The sequence below is a fragment of the Ricinus communis genome, chromosome 8, assembly GCF_019578655.1.
Source record: "Ricinus communis isolate WT05 ecotype wild-type chromosome 8, ASM1957865v1, whole genome shotgun sequence".
Taxonomy (NCBI): Eukaryota; Viridiplantae; Streptophyta; class Magnoliopsida; order Malpighiales; family Euphorbiaceae; genus Ricinus; species Ricinus communis.
In genome coordinates this window covers 4,907,030-4,926,350 of record NC_063263.1, presented here as the reverse complement: position 1 = coordinate 4,926,350, position 19,321 = coordinate 4,907,030, and the positions used below count along the sequence as shown (strand labels likewise).

Sequence of the window (19,321 nt, the reverse complement as noted above, 5' to 3'; positions counted from 1 at the left end):
TAGCCTGCATGTTCCTTGCCAGTTGCCACTAACTGTCTTTGCTTTTGTAGTATAAGCAATCTGGCTTACTCATTCTACTTCTGCGTTTGGCCCAAGAGCTGTATTTAGAGAGCAATGATGATGTTTTTCTCACTCTTGACCTTCTTAGTCGAATGGTGTCTTTTAGCACGGTACTCTTATTATCAATAGTTTTCTTTTATTTGGTAGATGATCTTTTTACAAGTAATAATGATGAAACATTTAAGAATACGTCTGTGATATCTTTTTTAGTCTAATGCTTCCACAATATGTTTATTTGCAGGCTGTAACTTTTTCTTTGATGGACCTTGGCAACTCATTTTATTTTCAAGATGCTGGAATGAATAGACAGATGGAAAGGAATTCATGGTAATTAACTAACATTAATACTTTTGCCTTTCTTCACCATTTCTTTGTTTCTTCTTTTATGCCTCCTTTATGATTCAATCCTTTGTTGACTTTATTGCTGATTCAGTCCTTCTCTTTTCCTCCTTTCTTCATTTACTCGTGCTGTTTTAATTGCTGCAGGGTGGTTGACATTATTTGTGCGGTAATAAAAAATTTATCTCCTACTTCTGCTGGTGCTGCAGTGATGTCCATGGGTGTCAGTATTTTGGCAAAGATGTTGAAGTGGTAAATGTATCCTTGGCTCTGTTGGATGATCCTTAGTTTATTTCCATCTTCTTAGTCATTTATATGTGTAAACTATTTCTCATTTTCTCTACTTTTATTTGAATTTTATCTGAAGTTCTCTAAAACTTTTATAATCTTTTTCGAATATTAGCTATTCTTTCTAATATTTAGTTCATTGTACTCATAGTTGTTAAAGGCGAAAAGGGTTCTTGGTGCCTGAGGCGCAAGGCGAGGCGTGTGCCTCACAAAAGTGAGGCGCAAAAAGAAGAACAAAAAAAGACTAGGACTAATAACACAACACATGCATACAATTAAAAACTTAACGCACAACTGAAGAAAATAAATAAAAAGATCATGACAATCATCATGTTCAAGAGGCATTTAACAAACAATAAAAGGACATGTTCAAGTGAGATAATAAAAGTAAAATATAGTCTTATAGGTAACTAGAAGTCCTAGAATAGTAGAGATCCTAAAGCATCTTCCATTACTAATTTTCTATAAGTCTATTATTATGGTCTTGGTTCTACTCCTACGCTCCTAGTCTCCTACTAAGCATTAATTATAGTCATCAAATCACTCATCATTAAGCCCCATATAGTTTCTTCTTCTTCCATCATCAAAATCCTCTTCCTCTTCTCCAATGCCCTCATCATCTTGAAAATCAATCTCTACCTCTTCCTCATCTCTAAGTATTAGAGAAGTAGCCCTCTTTTGAGAAGTTTTTACCTTTTCTATTTGTTTAGACGTGGGCCTAGCACTTGATGTGGAGCCAACATTTTTTTCCCTAATGTTATTTCTCTTTTTTTTTTTTTTTAAATTATTTTTGGAGATAATCAGGTGTGGGTAAGCCTACATAACTTATATTAAGTCTATAATGAAGGTTGAGATTATTTCATGTCCTAAAAGAAAAAGAAAACAATTAAATGTCAAATATTACAAAGGTGCGCCTCGCGTTAGGTGGGAGGTGCATAAAGGCACGCACCTTAGTGAGATTGCCTGCCCTTTCTTGGTTTTAGGTGCTAAGGCTTGCACCTTGTACTCCTTTTGCCTCAGGCGCGCCTTTGACAACTATGACTGTTCTCTTATTATATATTCTTTGTAAGACTCTCACAGGTGTAACCCTAGTTATTAATGTACTTATTTTCTTTCCCTTCTTGGGTAGTTCTCCATCTCATGTTGCTGCTGCTGCTCTGAAATCAAATATATTCGAGATGACCTTAAAGACAAGCATGTACGATGTTGGCTATGATGGCATACCAACTAACATTAGGTTTGAATTATGAGTTCAACATCCAAACATAATAGTTGAATTTCCAAGACATCATTTAAGCATGTTTCTCTTGAAATTGGATTTTAAAATGATAGATATGCCTGACTTCTCTTATACTGTAAATTTATCGTTCTTGTATTGCTTTTCTTGTTCCTGTTGGAAGATTGTCTTCATGGGATCAGACTAATATGTATCTCTTAACTTGCTGCAAAAATATAATACTACTCCTCCATTTCTTTGCCTCATTTTTCTGGATTTATTTATTGCCAACTCTGCCAATCTTTATTGTTCATATTTAGATTATCAAACCTTGGTTATATGACTATTAATATAGTACTATGATCTTTGCTTACCTTCTTTTGCTTCAGTCCTTTGTCAAATGGTCACTTTCATCTGGTGAACTTTTTTTTCCAACTTTCTGTCATTATTATTTCTGCTATTTATATCTCTATGCAATAATTCTTTTTTTTTTTCCCCTTTTCTAGAGGGTCATGGATGCTTCCTGGGAAACTGGCAAAAATGCTCTTAATAGACTGTGAGCAGAATGACTTTGAGAATCCTTTAACAATTTCAGGTATATTTAGTATATGTTTCTTTCTCTTCATCCCAATATGATTATCTTTTAGTCATATACACATCATATTCAGTGGTATTGGTATATATATACAAGCATATTTGTATGTTATATAGTTGTTTCATATTTAAAACCTGACTGCTGTAATTACTGCCTAAATTAGGTGGATCATCCAAGACGCCCTATAAAACTGAGATTTTATTAAGGCTTAATTGTTAAAGAATCATGTACCTTGCACTTGTTTTCAGATCTAGTACGTAATTTTCAATTTTCAATTTTGTAGCAACATACTTAGACATTAATTTTAATTTTATCGTCTAGTGGAATTATCAGCCAAAATTTGTTAACATGGCTATATTCCAGTAATAATAATATAAAAGGACTAATCAACATTAGGATTGTTGGCTTATCCATAACCAAAACTAGCATCGTTTAAGTAAATTAAGATCATCTAAAAACAGATATTCTTTCTAATATTTACTCATCTTTATTAGGATTCAGAAAAAGATCTAACAATCTAACCTCTTATCTATCTCTAACTCCTCTTTGTCAATTGTTGCAATGGTTGAAAGCGTTTTAAGCCTTAGATTTCTAGGTTTTTAAGCAGAAATGGTAAGAGAAAATTTCTCTAGAGTGTCTAGCAACTAGTTAATAACTCTAATGCCAACTTGGTTTCTGGTTTTTTTTTTTTTCTGTCATCGAAATTGCAGCCATATCAACAAATTTTGACTGATAATTTCATCGGAGGCTAAAATTGAAATCAATTTCAAGATACAATACTGATATTGAAAATATAAAAACTACATGCTAGATTTGAAAACAATTGTGAAATACAGAATTTACTTGGCAATTTAGCCTTTTTATTAAATATATTTATGAGATAAAATGTTGTATTAGAAGTCATACACTAATTCATAACTGATAAATATGAAATTTGGCATCTATCATCTTCATAGTTAAAGCTATATAATCTGACAGTTTGTTAAAATATGAATCAATAGTAAATTACTGGACCATGTAAGATATTGTGTAACTTACACATGTAATGTAAGTTGGTACTGACTCATAAAAATGTTTCTATCCATTCATCTATATGTTTTCCTATCTTTCTTCTTTTCACTACTTCTATATATATGGAGGAGTTTATCGTGTTTATGAGTAAATATTATTGGTTGGATGTTCATAGTTTGTGGATTATGCCTTGCATTATGATTAGAGTTTAGGCGCGTACTTAAACCACCCAAATTGGTCTAAAATATGTCAAAACAAACAATGGATCCAAGTTTTGAACAAGTTATGTTTCAGTTTGAAAATTTTGAAAATCCAAATGGCTGGTCTAGTTTATGGTTACCTTTAGAACCGCCAAATCAAACTGAAACCAGCTGGCTATACTATATATACATAAAAAGTAAGTGATTCTGATGTTAATATTTCAGTTTGTATGAATTTTTGGTTTTACCATGCTACGATTGGTTAAATTTACAAGATTTTATTGTTTGATGTAGAATTTAGATTGTAGACTTTTATTAAAATTATAATGGCATTTGTTGGATTTTGTTATATGGATCCCAAATAGATTTACGATTAAAGTTTATAATATGTTTAAGGATTTTAGCTTTATATGATTTTATTATTATTTCAGAAGCTCAATGGTTGAATTTGATTCTAACTCAAGTCTAAATTTAAAATGGAACAAAAAAAGAATTAGATTTTTAGGTTCAATAAAAGAGTTTAAACTGCCAAAAACTGTGTGAATGACATGACTACTTTGGTGGTTTGGTTTGGTTTTGATTATTTTCAACCCAACACTGTAGGTTCAGTTTGAGTATCCCTCTGAACTTTACCAAACCAAGTACCAAACCAAACCACATATACCCCTAAGAATTATGTAAATTACTCTAGTGCTATATGCCCTACTTTCTTGCATGATTGCAAAATGTTGGAGTGATTTCAAATAAATGGATATTTGAGTGCTTTTGTCAGTAGTTGATATTTGTAGGTATATAAATGGATGCAATCACTAATTGTTTTTGACCTTTTCTTATTCAGTGTAATTCTTGCTTCAGAACTTGCTTTTCCAATAATAAAAATTTGTGCCCGAGTAGTATGTTGATCTTTTGGTGGGATGCAACACCTTCAAGATTTTAAGCATAAGAGTAGTGGAAATAAATAAATGGATATGTTTATGAACGAGAGGAGATGAATATTTTTTTAGAAATTTGTGTGATGGAACTCATTGATATTGCATGTACCTAGTTGATAGCAAGATAATTACGTAAACACAAATGTGAGCTGGAACATGTAGAACCATAATCCACCAACTAATAGGTAAGATTCTTCGTTTTCATCCTATATAAGAAGATAAGTTTTTTCTTTGCTTGGGCTGATGACTGTCAATCTCTTAAGTTCATAAATAACTTCTTTTTATATATTCAATTATAAATCAAGGCATCTGTGCCAACAAGCCACTGCATTGTTCTCGACATAAATCTTCTACTTGTTGTAGCTATTGTCACTGAGGAAGGTGCAATAATAATTGGGAGTTAATATTATTGTCCCCCTCTCTCTCTGTAAGCAGTTGTGTTCTTGAGGATTGTTATCACCATTAAAATTTGTGGCTTGTCATTACTCGTCTGATTTTTGGCCTTGTTTTTTCTTATGCATGATTTGCTTTTGTTAACTTGGTTTGCATATGGTGCTATTGTTTGACGTCTTATAATGTGAGTGCTAGTTTAGTAGCATCCTCTGTAATTTTACTTGCTATTTTTAAATTTATATGGTTCTCACTTGTAGCTTATATCAAAGTTATTCATATTTAATTTTAATATATCGCTTTCTTTTTTCTGACTTCAATATTGTAATTCCTTACAGTGCTGGAGTTTACCATGCGGCTGGTGGAGACAAGATTAGATAATGATCTTGTTCTAGCTTTAGTTGTTTTCTGTTTGCAGTATATTCTAATTAATCATGAGCAATGGAAATACAAGGTGAAACTTGTTAGATGGAGAGTATCACTGAAGGTATTATTTTATTTTATTTCTAAATATTTTCCAAAATTCATTTTAATTCCATTATGTATAATCTTATAAGCTGGAAAATTTACCATAGCTTTACGGTACTTAGTCCTCTGCTTATCAGGCTATCATCCTGAGATTCTCACCATTGGCCCACTGGTTAATGGCCTTTTTATATTTGCCTTATTTTCTGATTGACTAGGAAATAAGATGGATGGAGCGATGGAGGATTAGGTGAAGTTCCATGACTATAATGAACTGATGAATAAAGAACGAGTCAATGTTCAAAAACGGACTCTTTCTAGACAACATTCCATGATATTATTATTGTACCCTGGAAACCATTTCTCTATTATGGTTTGATCATCAGAATTAAGCCTAAACCATCGGTGGTTTGGACATGGAAAATAGGATTTGTAACTAAAGAAGCCAATTCTTCTTTTATATTTCATTTATAATGCTGGAAAGATGAATATTTGATCATTCTTTTGCTGTTTTAGGTGTTGGAGTTGATGAAAACATGCATCATGTCTATTTCATTTTCTGAAAAATCGAGTGCCGCTATCCGCGACATATTACTATGTGATTCTTCTATCCATAGTGTAATCTTTCGACTCATATGTACAACTAAACAAAGCTTGGAGGTTAGCCATGACTTCAAACTTCTCCCTATGTTGTCCTTTTAGGCTGCAATTTTTTTTGCTTTCTTTAATGTGCCCATTTGAACAGAACCTTTATGTCAGCCGGCTTGTTGAACTGGTCGACATAGATGGGTTTCAGTGTGCTATCAGTTCTGCTTTAGATATTCTGTATATCATGCTCTCCAAATTTTCTGAGGTAAATTGTTGGATTGCTGATTTCTTTTCACTATATTATTTGCACTGAGGTTCAACTCTGTGTGTATGTAGGTGTGCATGTGTGCTTATATCATTAACAAAGTTTTCATGATTGTTAATTTTGAGCTGCAATTATAAGCAATCTAGAAATCTTTAGTCCCTGCTCTTAAGTAAGAAACTAGGTGAGCTAATCAATTGCTAATTAGCCTTAGAAAAATTGGATATGGTTGCAGCGCATCATTTTGGAAATCAGTTTCTCCTTTATTTGTCCTGTTATTTATAATCTGCTGTATTTTACTTATGCTCAGATTGGCTTTGTGGTAAAAATTCCACATTTTGTGGCTTGCTTTCTGAATCCAATCTACATGACATATTGTTTCTTTTATTTTTTCCAGGATCTCTCACCCGGTCTTCCTGTCTTTCACCAAGCAGTGCTGTCATCTTCAACAAAACCGATTCCTGTTGTTTCAGCTGTTATGTCTTTGATATCATTTACTCGCAATCCTGTACGATCGTGATCATACTTAATTATATGTCTTTTCCTTAGTTGCGTTAACCTTCCATATCCTGAATGGTGCATTTAATTTGCTATATTTCTATGCTTATTCCATTTTAAGATTTATCGAGCAATGAACGATATAATTCTTTCTGGCCAATGGTTATTTCTGAGAATTTAAGTGATGCCTTAGAGACCGACGTTGTGTTTCCATTGTTTCCGGTGTTAGTCGAGGATCGGGTTTTGGTGGCCTTAAGATTACCCATTCCCTAGTGCCGGTCACGGGCCCATGGATCGGGTGTCATGGAGTCTATATTCATAGTTACGATACATCAATTTATTGCTACATGCAATTCTCATGGGTGCGAGGTTGCAATTTAGTTTTAGATATTGTATGCCATATCATAACTTAGATATTTTTACAATAATATGCTATCATAATTTAGATTTTCTGCGACAATACTATGTGATTATACTAGGCCTTTTCTTTAGTAATGATAATCCTTTTGCATGCCTGAGAAAGTTCTCTCATTATGTTATTGAGAGTGTCCTAATGTCCTTGTCAATTTAGGTAGTGCTTGTGAGCTATTAATCCATTGGATATTTGAGCATAACTTTAGAAACCCTCTCTCTTAGAGATCAAAGCATGAGAAGTCCCATAGAAGCTAGGACATTCTTTTTTTGCATCTTTCTCTGATGTTCTGTCAATACATAATCTGACGTGCTCTTTTCTTATTTTATTCTATTTCCACATTTTGCTTATCATATATTGGAAAGCATTTTTTGCTTTTGTCATGCAGGAAATACAGGTTGGGGCTGCTAAGGTATTATCTTCATTGTTGAATATGGCAGATTATTTACAACCGTATTTTTCTAGCAATATGTGTTTTGGTCTAGATGATGAGCAGGTTTGGCTTTTGTGTTTGTTTTTTTTTTCCTTTTACCTCTTTTTTTTTTTTTTTTTTTTATCATGAATGTTTCTGATATTATCTTGATATTTTAGATTGCAGATTTCAGGCATTCAGTGAAAAGCACATTGCTTGAACAAATGGATTGGAATGAAGATCTATTTGTTGCTATAGTCAACCTGCTTACTGCTGCAGCCAGTCATCAGGTCTGTTACTAAATGCAAAAGTTACATGTTAATGTTCCCTTAGTTATCTCCCATTCCTTGTGATTAATTGCAGGGTTCCACTAGAATTCTGGTGCTGAAGTTCAAGATTATTATGATGTAAATGTTTGTTTGTTAAGTCTCCCTCCTACCTTCTAATGGGATTTAGAGATAGAATCTTAACCGTATAAATAGTGTGCCTGATGTTATGAATTGGTTTAATCCTTGTGGATCAAACACATCTAGGTGAGATAGTCAAAAAGTTTTATGGAATAAAGTAGGACAGAATCAAGACATAATCTGAATAATGGAAGTAGAGAGGAGAATATAGAATAGAATGGCAGACAGGAGAATTAAGACAAAAGCTAAGGGAAATAGATTGAGGAAGATTTGTTTGGAGATATGAATTTGGATTTGAAAATTATCTTGAATTTAAAATGGTTAATTGAAAAATTTAAAAATCCTTTGTTCGGAAACGGAAGAGGATTTCAAACCTTGAATCAATTTGGATTAGAAAGTTATGTCGAATTATAATGGTTAATTCACAAATTCAAACCTTGATTTTTAAGATTTATTCCTTGGGGTCAAAAGTTAATATTAGGATTTCTAATAACATAGAATTACCTTTTTTAAAATCCTTATTAATTGGACTCCAAATACAGTTTTTAATTTAAATTTCCAAACAATGTATTTGGTCCATATCCAAATCATGGGGTCTAAATAATAGTATCCAAATATAACGGAAGAGAGTTTGGCATCAATCAATTTCAGTCCTTAAATCTATTTTATTTGTGATTCTAGTTATTTGTATAAGGTTTGGTAAGCAGTAAAATGTCCATTGGCATTGTGCATTTTTTTTGTGTTGTATATTGCTAGAATCTTCTAGAATCATAATGTTTGTTGCCACCATGATTTTTATCTGCCTGTATATCAATTTATGAGTTTCAAGCCAGGTGTGGCTCCATTGCTTTAAAATTATCTTAGTATGCTTCTAATATTATCTTTGGCTTGCCCAATTAGTGTTTTCTTATAGCTGGTTTCTTTTGTGCAGCCTCCTTTTCTTGTTGCCATTTTAGCTCCAGAAGCTGTTACGGAAGTCCAATCAAGTGATACTGGTGTCTTGAAACAGTCAACGAGGGAAACTTCCAATGGTTCCTTGCAATCTCATAAATCAAGTCTGCTTGATGCACTTATGCAAAATATTGAAAAAGGCGGTGATTTTATCAACAGGTTTGTCCATAAAGCATTTGGTGTGTGTTTCCTTTGTCATAATTAACTATTTGATATAACCTAGAAATTTAGGGTTGACGAAATTAACTGATAAAATCTAGTGCTCATGTAACATAAAATTGATAGGAATATACAACGTAGGGTTTAGAGAACAGGAAGTGAAGAGAGCTAGTAGCAACAAATGGAGTTGCAACGAAGGAAGTAGCAACAAATGGAGTCATGGGGATATATATATGTTCTAAAATGGAATTTTGTCAAGTGCTTACAAAACCTTACATCTTGGTTGTTTGGTATTTTATATGATTAAACCTTATGTTTTTACTTTATAATTTGTGATTCGGTTTTCCTCCAGCAATCCTCGTCTACTGGTTGTTGTACTTGATTTCCTAAAGGCATTGTGGCAAGGTGCTGCTCAGTATATAAATATTTTGGAGAGCCTAAAGAGTTTTAGACTGTTCTGGAAGAAACTGTCCAACTGTATTTCATTAATAACTAGCTCAGAAAGGCCTGTGCTTGAAAATCTGACCGAAAAGGATGCTCAAAGCTTGGCATACAAATACCGCTGTCAATCTGTCATATTGGAAATAATGGCATATGAGATGTTTCTGAAGAAAAAGCTATTACATGCTGAATCACTTTTAAAAGAGGTCCCTCGGTCTAAGGGCAACACAGAAAATGCAGTGAACTTGGAAAAATCAAAATCTGCAAATGATTGTGATTTGAAGGATATCATGTCAAGTTGGTGTGACATCTCTATTTTAGGCAATCTAATCAAGTCATATACTTGCGAATTTGACAATGAAATTTGTTATCATGCAAAGGTGAACCTTTCAGTTTTCCATCTCCTTTAGCCCCTTCTATTGGAGGAGAGGTGGCTCTTTTTAATGTTACTTTCAGTATGATTATTTTGAATTACATGTTTATTCTTTCATTTGACTCCTGCTTGTGTCTGTTTTGGATCTATTACTGATAGTGTGATAATAACTTTGTCATCTGCAAGTTTTAGGTTGCTGCCACTTTGTTCGTTGTTCAAGTGATGGTGAAATTAGGATCTAGTGATGCTGGAAGTTTGTCTATTTCGTTACTTGAGAAGATCCGAGTCACATTTGAAAGTGTATGATCCTTTATCTGCATGGTGAACTGGTTATTTCTTCAATAAGTTAATTATTTTCTGAGGCCGATTGCATTTTTGTTTATTTCCTCCTATTTATCTCTTAACAGTTAACCTGTCAGCCAGCCTTTTCTGAACTGTTGGCTCAATACTCACAACGGGGCTACAGGTAATGTGCATATATATATATATATATATATATGGCAAAAGGTACAAAAATGCCCTTGAACTTATTAGAAAAGTCCAATTAAGTTTCCATTCTTTTTTTTAGCTCAATTAAACCCATTAACTTTCATAAAAGGTCAAATTAACCCCATCAAGTATAAGTGTTCTACTATTTTGAGAGCGCGAATAATAACACTCTGAAATTTTAAAGTCACTCCTATGTCACATGAGGGAAAGAAAGCTATTTCTTCTTCTTTATTTTTGCACAATTAGTATCTATAAACTCCAATTTACAAATAAGAGTAGTAATTTCTTTCCTCACCTAAAATAACAGCAATATTTTCGTCTTTTTCATCATGCTCATTTGTAAGTAGAGGGTGAGTGCAAGTTGTTGAGTTAAATTACATCCTACCACCTCCAATATGTTTTTGCAATAAAACCACAAAGATGTATACTTCATGGAGAGAGACTAATTCTGGAAGAAGGTTCTACGGTTGTAGGAGCTATGATGTAAGTTAAATAAAAAAAAAGTGACTTTTTCCCCCTCACGTGATATAGGCGTGACTTTAAAATATTCAGAGCGATTATTATTTACACTCTCAAAATAATAGGATCCTTGCACTTAATGGCATTTTGGATGTTGTTAGCATTGGGGATTAATTGGACCTTTTATAAAAGTTAATGGGTTTAATTGAGTCAAGAAAAGGATGGGAATTTAATTGGACCTTTTATAGAAGTTAATGGGTTTAATTGAGCCAAAAGAAACATGGGAACTTAATTGGACTTTTCTAATAAGTTCAAGGGCATTTTTGTGCCTTTTGCCTATATATAAATATAGCTTTCAATTTGGAATTTTGTCAAATTATTTTGCTTGTAACTGAGGAATCTGTTCCATGTGACTGGTTGTGGATATTAGTAGTTGAAATGGTATAGGAAGTAGTGTTTTTGAGGTTTTTTGCATGTAAAGTTGTCTTCCAGAATCTCAGTTGGATATATTGTGGGGGAAGTTCTGATTCCTAGGTTTCATTCTTCTCATAACTTCAAACTTAAACTGTTTCTATGTTCATTTATATTAGTTAGAATATAGGAATTTTGTTCATTTGAAATATTTCCAGCTACTTCTGAAAGTCGCTTTATATTAGCAGTCTTTTATCATGTATGAATGCTAAGTAACTTTACTTCTCTATATTTTCTTTGGGACAGCCATTGTTGATTTGATTTGATAATTTTTTGTGTTTCTATGAGGTGATTGAATGCTACGTTGTGCTCAATTGTTTCTTTGGCTTGGCATGAATGGCTAATTACTTATTGTTCTTTACCACCGGCATCATCACATGCTTAGTTTGGCTATCTTAAATAGGTTGCAATACTTTTGATAATTGGTTATAGAAGTTTGTTTGGCTCGCAATTTGTCTAACAAACTTTGCAAATCCAGAAAATGCTGTTGTTGAATCATTTTAATTTTTTAATTATAATTTTTACATTTCAGTGAGGGGAAGGAACTAAAAGGTCTAATTCTCAATGATCTCTATTATCATTTACAAGGCGAGCTTGAAGGCCGTAAAATGGGTCCTGGGCCATTCAAAGAACTCTCTCTGTTTTTGGTTGAATCAAAATGTTTGCAGATATACCAACAAAAGTACAGTGATGAATGTTTGGCAGATGTAAAAGATATCTACTTGTATGACCTCATTCGTATAAAAACAGATTTGGGATTAGATATGTGGGATTATACAGAGTGGAAAGAATATAAAGCAATTGCAGAAACAATGTTGGGTTGCATGCAGCAAATGAATTCAATGGTTATTCTTTCAAGTTCAAAGCTTTCTATGCTGAAAGCATTGATAACTGTCTTGACTATGTATGAAGGGAATGTAAGTATCTGAATTTCTATTGGCCTTTATTGCAGCTCCAGTATTTGCAATACTCAGATACAGTGTTTGTTATAGCTTTGACATGATCATGCAGAAACTGTTGAGTTGTAAACTGGATAAAACTAAAACTAATAATTGAGGTCACCTACAGCGTAAATTGTTTTTGTAACTTTTATATTGGTATGTTTTCTTGTTGATTTGGAAGTAATAAAAAAAGTTGATAATGGTTGAGAGCAATGTCATTGAGCATGTCCTTTTACAATTGACGCCTAGGCATCGAAAGCAAGGGAACTTGGGTATAGAAACCACTTCTTGAAAATGGCTTAGATTACCTTTTAGTAAGTTTGTTTCTGTAACTATGTGGTTTTGACATCAGTTTTGTCTTAAAACATCGTATAAGATCCTGGGATGGCCATTATATTTTTTTCCAACAGGTTGTTGAATAGAAGCCTTACTTCTGAATGATGGTTGTCCTCCAATTTATATTTCTCTTCGTTCTTCACTAGTAAATTGTTTTAGTTCCAACCAATACTATTAAAGAGAAAAGTATCAGAAGCACTGTTAATAAAAAATTAAATGAAAAAAAAAAATGGTTCTTAACCTTCATTGTGTAATATCAACGATGTGCTTGAGCACAAAATATCAAGAAAAAGCCCTTCTATTAAGGGCTTATTCACCAATATACCAATTGTTTTCCTTTCATTTTCCTTTCTTTATTTATTTATTGGATATATCTGATATTCTGTTCTTTGATTTATTTTCCCTCTTATTTAAATGATTTCAATTTACTCTTGTGTGAAGTTGCTGGAGAAAAAGGCCACTACTGGCGGGAGGATCTCTGATCAACTCTTCTTGTCATGCATTGACCACATGTGCCGATGTTTTCATGTCACGGTGGAATCGTTGGCCCCAGTGCTTGATGCCTCTGAAGAGATTCTGAATTGCGTTTGGACACAAGCAGAATTACTTCTTCATCTTGTAAGATTAGCACAAGGCAGCATTACTTTACCTGCTTGTGCCCTTGTTTTGAAAACCTCTGGTGTTGGCCTCAAAGCAATGACTGACTTCAGGTCATCCATTAGTAGGGTTGGAAAAACAGTGAAGATCTTGCTTATGCTGCTTCTCTTTGCACTGGAGTTCAGTAAAATTCCAGATAAGGAATCTGAAGGCTTTGCAGAGATTTCAAATGTCTGCCTTGGATTATTGCCTATTCTATGTGAATGCACTACTGATGAGCATTGTGGTCTCTCCTTAACAACCATTGACTTGATACTCAAAAGTTTTTTGACACCAAAGACTTGGTTCCCCATCATACAGAAACATCTTCAGTTGCTGCATGTTATTCTGAAGCTTCATGAAGATAATTCTCCTGCATCCATTCCAATTAAATTGAAATTCCTTCTGACTCTGGCACGTGTGAGAGAAGGTGCTGAATTGCTTCTTAGTGCTGGCTTTCTATCATCTCTTCAGGTGTTATTTGGCAATTTATTAGATGGTAGACCTTCCACAATGACTGTTAGCAACATTGGCTTCCTGAAATCGTCTGAAAAGGATGACAAGTCTCAACACATTTGGGGGCTTGGCTTGGCAGTGGTCACAGCTATGGTTCATTCTTTGAAAGACAGCTCTTGTACGCATGTCATGGAAAATGTAATACCATACTTATTTTCAGAGAAAGCAAATTTGATTTCTTATTATCTTGACGCGCCTGATTTTCCATCTGATAACCATGACAAGAAAAGATCACGGGCGCAGAGAACTCAAACTTCTTTGAATGCTCTCAAGGAAACAGAGCATACTCTCCTTTTTATTTGCACTCTAGCAAAACACTGGAACGTCTGGGTTAAAGCCATGAAAGAAATGGATTCACAGTTGAGAGAAAAAAGTGTCCACCTATTGGCTTTTATTAGCCGAGGAACTCATCATCTTGGAGAATCTACTAGTAGAATGTCCCCGCTCTTATGTCCTCCTATGTCCAAAGAGGAATTTGAGTGCTGCAATAAACCATCATTTATAAACAGCAGGAATGGATGGTTTGCACTTTCACCTATCTGTTGTGCACCAAAGCCCAAACCTTCCGCTGTCTCAGCTACCAGTACTGCTCTTGCAATCAAGAGTCAATCAACTGAAATTACAGGTCCTGTGTCTCCATCATATTTCTCGGACCTAGTTGGCTTGCAGATTTATCGAATTGCATTTCTTCTATTGAAGTTTCTCTGTTTAGAAGCAGAGGGCTCTGTTAAAAGGTCAGAGGAACTAGGATTTGTCGATCTTGCTCATATTCCTGAGCTTCCAATGCCTGAGATATTACATGGCTTGCAGGTGAACTTTTTTTTGGCTTTACGTTGTCTCTATCCTCTAAATGATGGGATTTGTTAAGATGTGGGACCACTAAAACTCAAGTTTAGTTACCTAGATTGGTTTTATGAAATTTCTTTGTGCTTAAGCTTGAAGTAAGTTGTATGTTTTACTTAAAATTCTCAAGTAGTTGATATTGTTGGCAATTTATTTTCTTGAATGCAGGATCAAGCAATTACTGTTGTTTCTGAAATCTGTAATGCGAACAAGTTGAAGCAAGTTCATCCTGAAATCCAAGACATCTGTCTCATGCTGCTTCAAATAATGGAGATGGCATTGTATTTAGAGCTTTGTGTTCTGCAGATATGTGGAATAAGACCTGTACTAGGACGTGTGGAGGATTTCTCGAAAGAAATCAAATTGCTATTAAATGGTATTGCCTTTTCATCTTGCTCCCATTTTATATTGGGTTTGGTTAAAATGAATTTCATAAGATTTTATGAAATTCATTTGCAAATATAAAATTTTATGTGTTTGGTTGAAACAAAAGTTCATTTAGAATTCTACATAATTAAATGAGATAAGTACAAAAAAGTACTCTGTGATTTCACGATTTGAAAATTTTCAGTAAAAAAAGAGGTCTGTTGTGACAAAAATAAGTTCTTCACTGTTAAAAAGTATCGATTCACAAGGACTCCGTCATTTTCACTTCGATCAGCCATCATTATTATATTGCATGTGTTTGATAATATGAGTTTAGAGCTTAGCAATTCAAAATGTAGTTGTTTGACCGTCAAATCAATTTCATCGAATCAATGACTTCTTAAACTATGATTTGATAGTCAAACGATGAAATTAGAAATTGTTAAGCTTTAAACTCGTATTATCAAAGACGAACAATATAATAAGATGCTTGATTGGAGTGAAGATGGCTGGATCTTTGCGAATCAAGTCTTATAATAGTAAAATATATTTTTTGTCACGATTTGTAACCACACGGTACTTTTTCGCACTTATCCTTAATTAAAATTGTGGAATTGGTTACAACTAAATCAAATTTTAACAAAGTAGATAAAATTTTCAAATAAATTCCACATTAGTAAGTCAATGTATTTCATAAGACTAAAATATCCCTTTCAACTTTATTATTTCATTTTACTTTTTCTCTAATGTCCTCTCTATAATTTTTCTTTTATAATAATTTATTGGCAACACAATATTTATTTTATTTTAAATGAATCCCGTAGTTATCATTTTATACATTAAATATTAAAATTCATTTGCAAATGAATTCTTTAATGAATTTTAACCAAACATAATATTAACATTTTTGGATATGCACTTCTATCATAACATTATGGTTTTATTGGTTTTTGTAGCAATGGAGGGGCATGCTTTCTTGAAATCATCTATAAGATCCTTGAAACAGATCGTATCACTAGTCTATCCCGGATTATTACAAACTGAAGGTCTCTTGTGAAATACTTGGCAGAGATAGGTGAACTGTAGTAGGTTTAGAGAGAGAATGAAAATGTAGGCATAGAAGACAGACATTTTGCTACTCTTAAAGGTACGAGTAATTTCTGTTACCTCCTTTCAGTTCCAGCCTTCTCTTCCAGCCACTCCTTTTTGTGATTGAAAGGAGATTTTTTTGTTTCTTTCTAACAAAGATATGCAGCATATGCTCACCAGGAAGAGGGAATGTATATTTGGCGACATTCATCATTGTTATCATGCGATAATTGAATTATTTGCAAGTCCTTTTTTTGTTCCTCTTCAACTTCTGCTTAGAAGGGCCCTGCCCCTTCCCATCAAGCGTCACATGCTCTAAAGAATTTAGTACTTCTATTTTGACATATTGCTTCGATCGTTAAATTACCATAATTCCAAACAAGCAGATAGGAGTTGAACTAGGCTGCCATTATCCAGAGAGACAATAATACGTCTCCCATTGCGTGTCTTCCTTCTGTTGTCTGTCACCTACTTTTATCTGTTGTAGGGGTGATTAAATGGAAACGGGTAATTTACACTGTTGGGATTTTTAGTTTTACATTTCTTGGTGAACAGCAATGTTTTGATGAGTTTGAGGTTCTGCCATGGCAAAAATTGCTTTTGCTTGATAATCTTTCACAGCTTATAATGTTATTTTGCTGATGAGAACTTTATAAAGAAACACACTGGACGTGGTGTATTATCTATGGCAAGTTCTGGTCCTGGAACTAATGGGTCTCAGTTTTTCATCTGTACTGCTAAAACTGAGTGGCTTGATGGTAAAAACACTTCATGTTTGGTCGTGTTGTCAAGGGTATGCATGTTAAGGCTTTTGAGAAGGTTGGCGCTTCCTCTAGTCGGACTTCTAAGCCTGTCATTGCCGAATGCGGCCAGCTTTCTAAGGTCTGACCTCTACTAGTTGTCCTCGGTGATGGTGTTGGTGGCCTTTTTCCTTATAAATTTGGCTGTATGTTTTCTGTTTTTGAGTTAAATTTAGGATCATATGGTGTTTGGGGGTTAATGCCTGGGGTTTTAGCGAATCTTCTACTTTTATGTTGATCATGAAGTACCTTGTAAATAAAATGTCTTCCTTTTTTCTTTAAATATTGAATGATGCTACTATCTGTGCTTTTATTTAAGCTGCTAAAATTACTAAAATTTGACCAATCGATCCATAGATGAAATATCTTATTAGGGATTGTGGGTTGCTGAAATTGGGTGTAAAAAGACAGAAGAGATGGAAAAAAATGTTGGGTCTTTTACACAAAGACGTGTTTTAACCATTTTAATAACAAAAATACATAAAAAAGAAATTGCTTACAAAAATACTCTTTTCGAAGTAACTTATTTGCAAAAATACGCTCATTCTCTTGTCCCTAAGTTGCAAGGTTTTATTTGTTCTCATCAACTTTCAAGGTTAGTATAGGGACACTAATTTGTCTGATTACTATATTATTATGGTAGTGAATATTTTGCCTTAGTTAATATTAGAGAATTAGCTTTAATTATTTATTATTATTTTCTTCGACAATTTTTTTATACAAGTGAATTTTGATAATAATTGCGAATCAATTTTCTTTTGTTCATGTATTTTTCTCTTTTTAATTTTTGAGATTTTATTCAATTGTTATTTTATTTTTAGATTTATTTAGCTATAACAATACACAATTCTTGTAATAAATTGGATTTTTGCAATGTAAAAGCTAGTGCGTGCAACCAAAAAAATTAAAAGAAAATCAATGCATTTATTTTTAAATCAAATTATGCTAATTTGGAAAATGCTTCTCTTGCTTTAAAGAATTAAAATAAAAATTGATAATAATAAATCTATATATGTTTAAATAAGGAAAATAATATTTTAAAAAATACACCTATTGGAATTTTTCTCGATCTTAAGAGTGAGAGCATCGGGGTAATTAGATGAATTATGAGAGGTTAAAGATGTTGTTGTTGCTGCTTTTTACGTTTTTATTTCTTATTCTCTTTTTGAATTTAGTAATGATTCGTTCATAAAAATTCAATAGGTAATTCTTTAGTGCAATTCAACAAGTAACTGATGATGATTTAATCATAAAAATCAACAAGTAAATCATCATTGCAAATTCAACAAGTAAATAATAATTCAAAAGAAAATTGAAGCAATTCTTCATAAATCTAAGAATAAATCAAACATTGAGAAAATCGAAAAATTATTAAGAAATTATTACATATTATAAAAAATTATCATTGGCTATATCTGTTTGCTAATTTCATGGCAAGACAACTTCTAAAGTATCCAAAATCAGTTTATGACTTTACTATTTCATTTTCTTCTTTGATCATTTACCGCATCAACGAAATAGTGTGTAAGAATCCAAATAGTCTTATCTCAACATTCAACATGTTTTTTACCTCTCTCTTAACTTTTACCTTTGAATTATTGCCGAAATAGAATAAAAATGCGTAAAAAGCTAAATATTAATAAATTAATATTTTGAATTTTCTTCAATGGGTAAATGATAATTCAAGAAATTAAATTAAAATAAATCTCCATATATCTAAAAAATCAACCGAACATCAACTAAATATCAATTATACTCATGTTAAAATCAATAGAACATTAACCAAATATCAACAAAACCATTAAATTATAAAAATAAAAAACTAAACTTTTACAAGAGTAATATAAACTGATTTTTTTAAAAATTATTAAGGACAATATTACGTAAAAAAGAGAATTGAAATAAGAGAGATCAAAAAAATGAAGAAAAAAAAAGTTGAGACATAAAAAAAAAGAAAAATACAAGAAAAAGAATTAAAGATAATTTTTTATAGATTAGAAAATCAACCAAACATTAACTAAATATAAATTATACCATCTTAACATCAATTAAACATTAATCAAACGTTAAAAAAAGAAGAAGAAGGAGTTATTCAAAGTAACTATGTAATATTCTAAATTTTTTCAAGTCATTATATTTATAGAACTTGATTTTCAAACTAAATAATAATATACTCAAGGTGAAATATTTTAGTAATAACATTATTTTCAATTGCATAACTTCCATGTATAGTTAAATCAAATAATTAATTTAGAGTTTTGTAATATTAATGAAAATGGAACATATAATTTTATATTATTAAAAATTATTTTAAGTATGATTAATATTAAATTATGATAATAATTTGTGTAATTAGTTTATTGGATTTATTTAATC

The 19,321-nt window shown here is 32.5% G+C and overlaps 1 protein-coding gene across 4 annotated transcripts in view; it reads left to right on the top strand.

Annotated features, from left to right (window-relative positions):
- Positions 1 to 17,228, top strand: part of LOC8265348 — a 28,212-nt gene extending 10,984 nt beyond the window's left edge. For 2 of the 4 annotated variants that reach the window (XM_015724827.3, XM_048377517.1), the window contains 19 exons: positions 51 to 170; positions 302 to 387; positions 547 to 651; positions 1,817 to 1,924; positions 2,410 to 2,498; positions 5,370 to 5,518; positions 6,013 to 6,156; positions 6,242 to 6,349; positions 6,744 to 6,854; positions 7,645 to 7,752; positions 7,848 to 7,958; positions 9,007 to 9,185; positions 9,538 to 10,006; positions 10,192 to 10,299; positions 10,407 to 10,465; positions 11,951 to 12,335; positions 13,137 to 14,657; positions 14,859 to 15,066; positions 16,013 to 17,228. In XM_015724827.3, coding sequence (XP_015580313.2) covers positions 51 to 170; positions 302 to 387; positions 547 to 651; positions 1,817 to 1,924; positions 2,410 to 2,498; positions 5,370 to 5,518; positions 6,013 to 6,156; positions 6,242 to 6,349; positions 6,744 to 6,854; positions 7,645 to 7,752; positions 7,848 to 7,958; positions 9,007 to 9,185; positions 9,538 to 10,006; positions 10,192 to 10,299; positions 10,407 to 10,465; positions 11,951 to 12,335; positions 13,137 to 14,657; positions 14,859 to 15,066; positions 16,013 to 16,113 — 4,269 coding nt within the window. In that variant the 3' untranslated portion in view covers positions 16,114 to 17,228. The remainder of the gene's footprint in view (positions 1 to 50; positions 171 to 301; positions 388 to 546; positions 652 to 1,816; positions 1,925 to 2,409; positions 2,499 to 5,369; positions 5,519 to 6,012; positions 6,157 to 6,241; positions 6,350 to 6,743; positions 6,855 to 7,644; positions 7,753 to 7,847; positions 7,959 to 9,006; positions 9,186 to 9,537; positions 10,007 to 10,191; positions 10,300 to 10,406; positions 10,466 to 11,950; positions 12,336 to 13,136; positions 14,658 to 14,858; positions 15,067 to 16,012) is intronic. The other 2 variants (XR_007216865.1, XM_015724828.3) reach the window with 2 other exon arrangements.
- Positions 17,229 to 19,321: the final 2,093 nt, after the last annotated feature.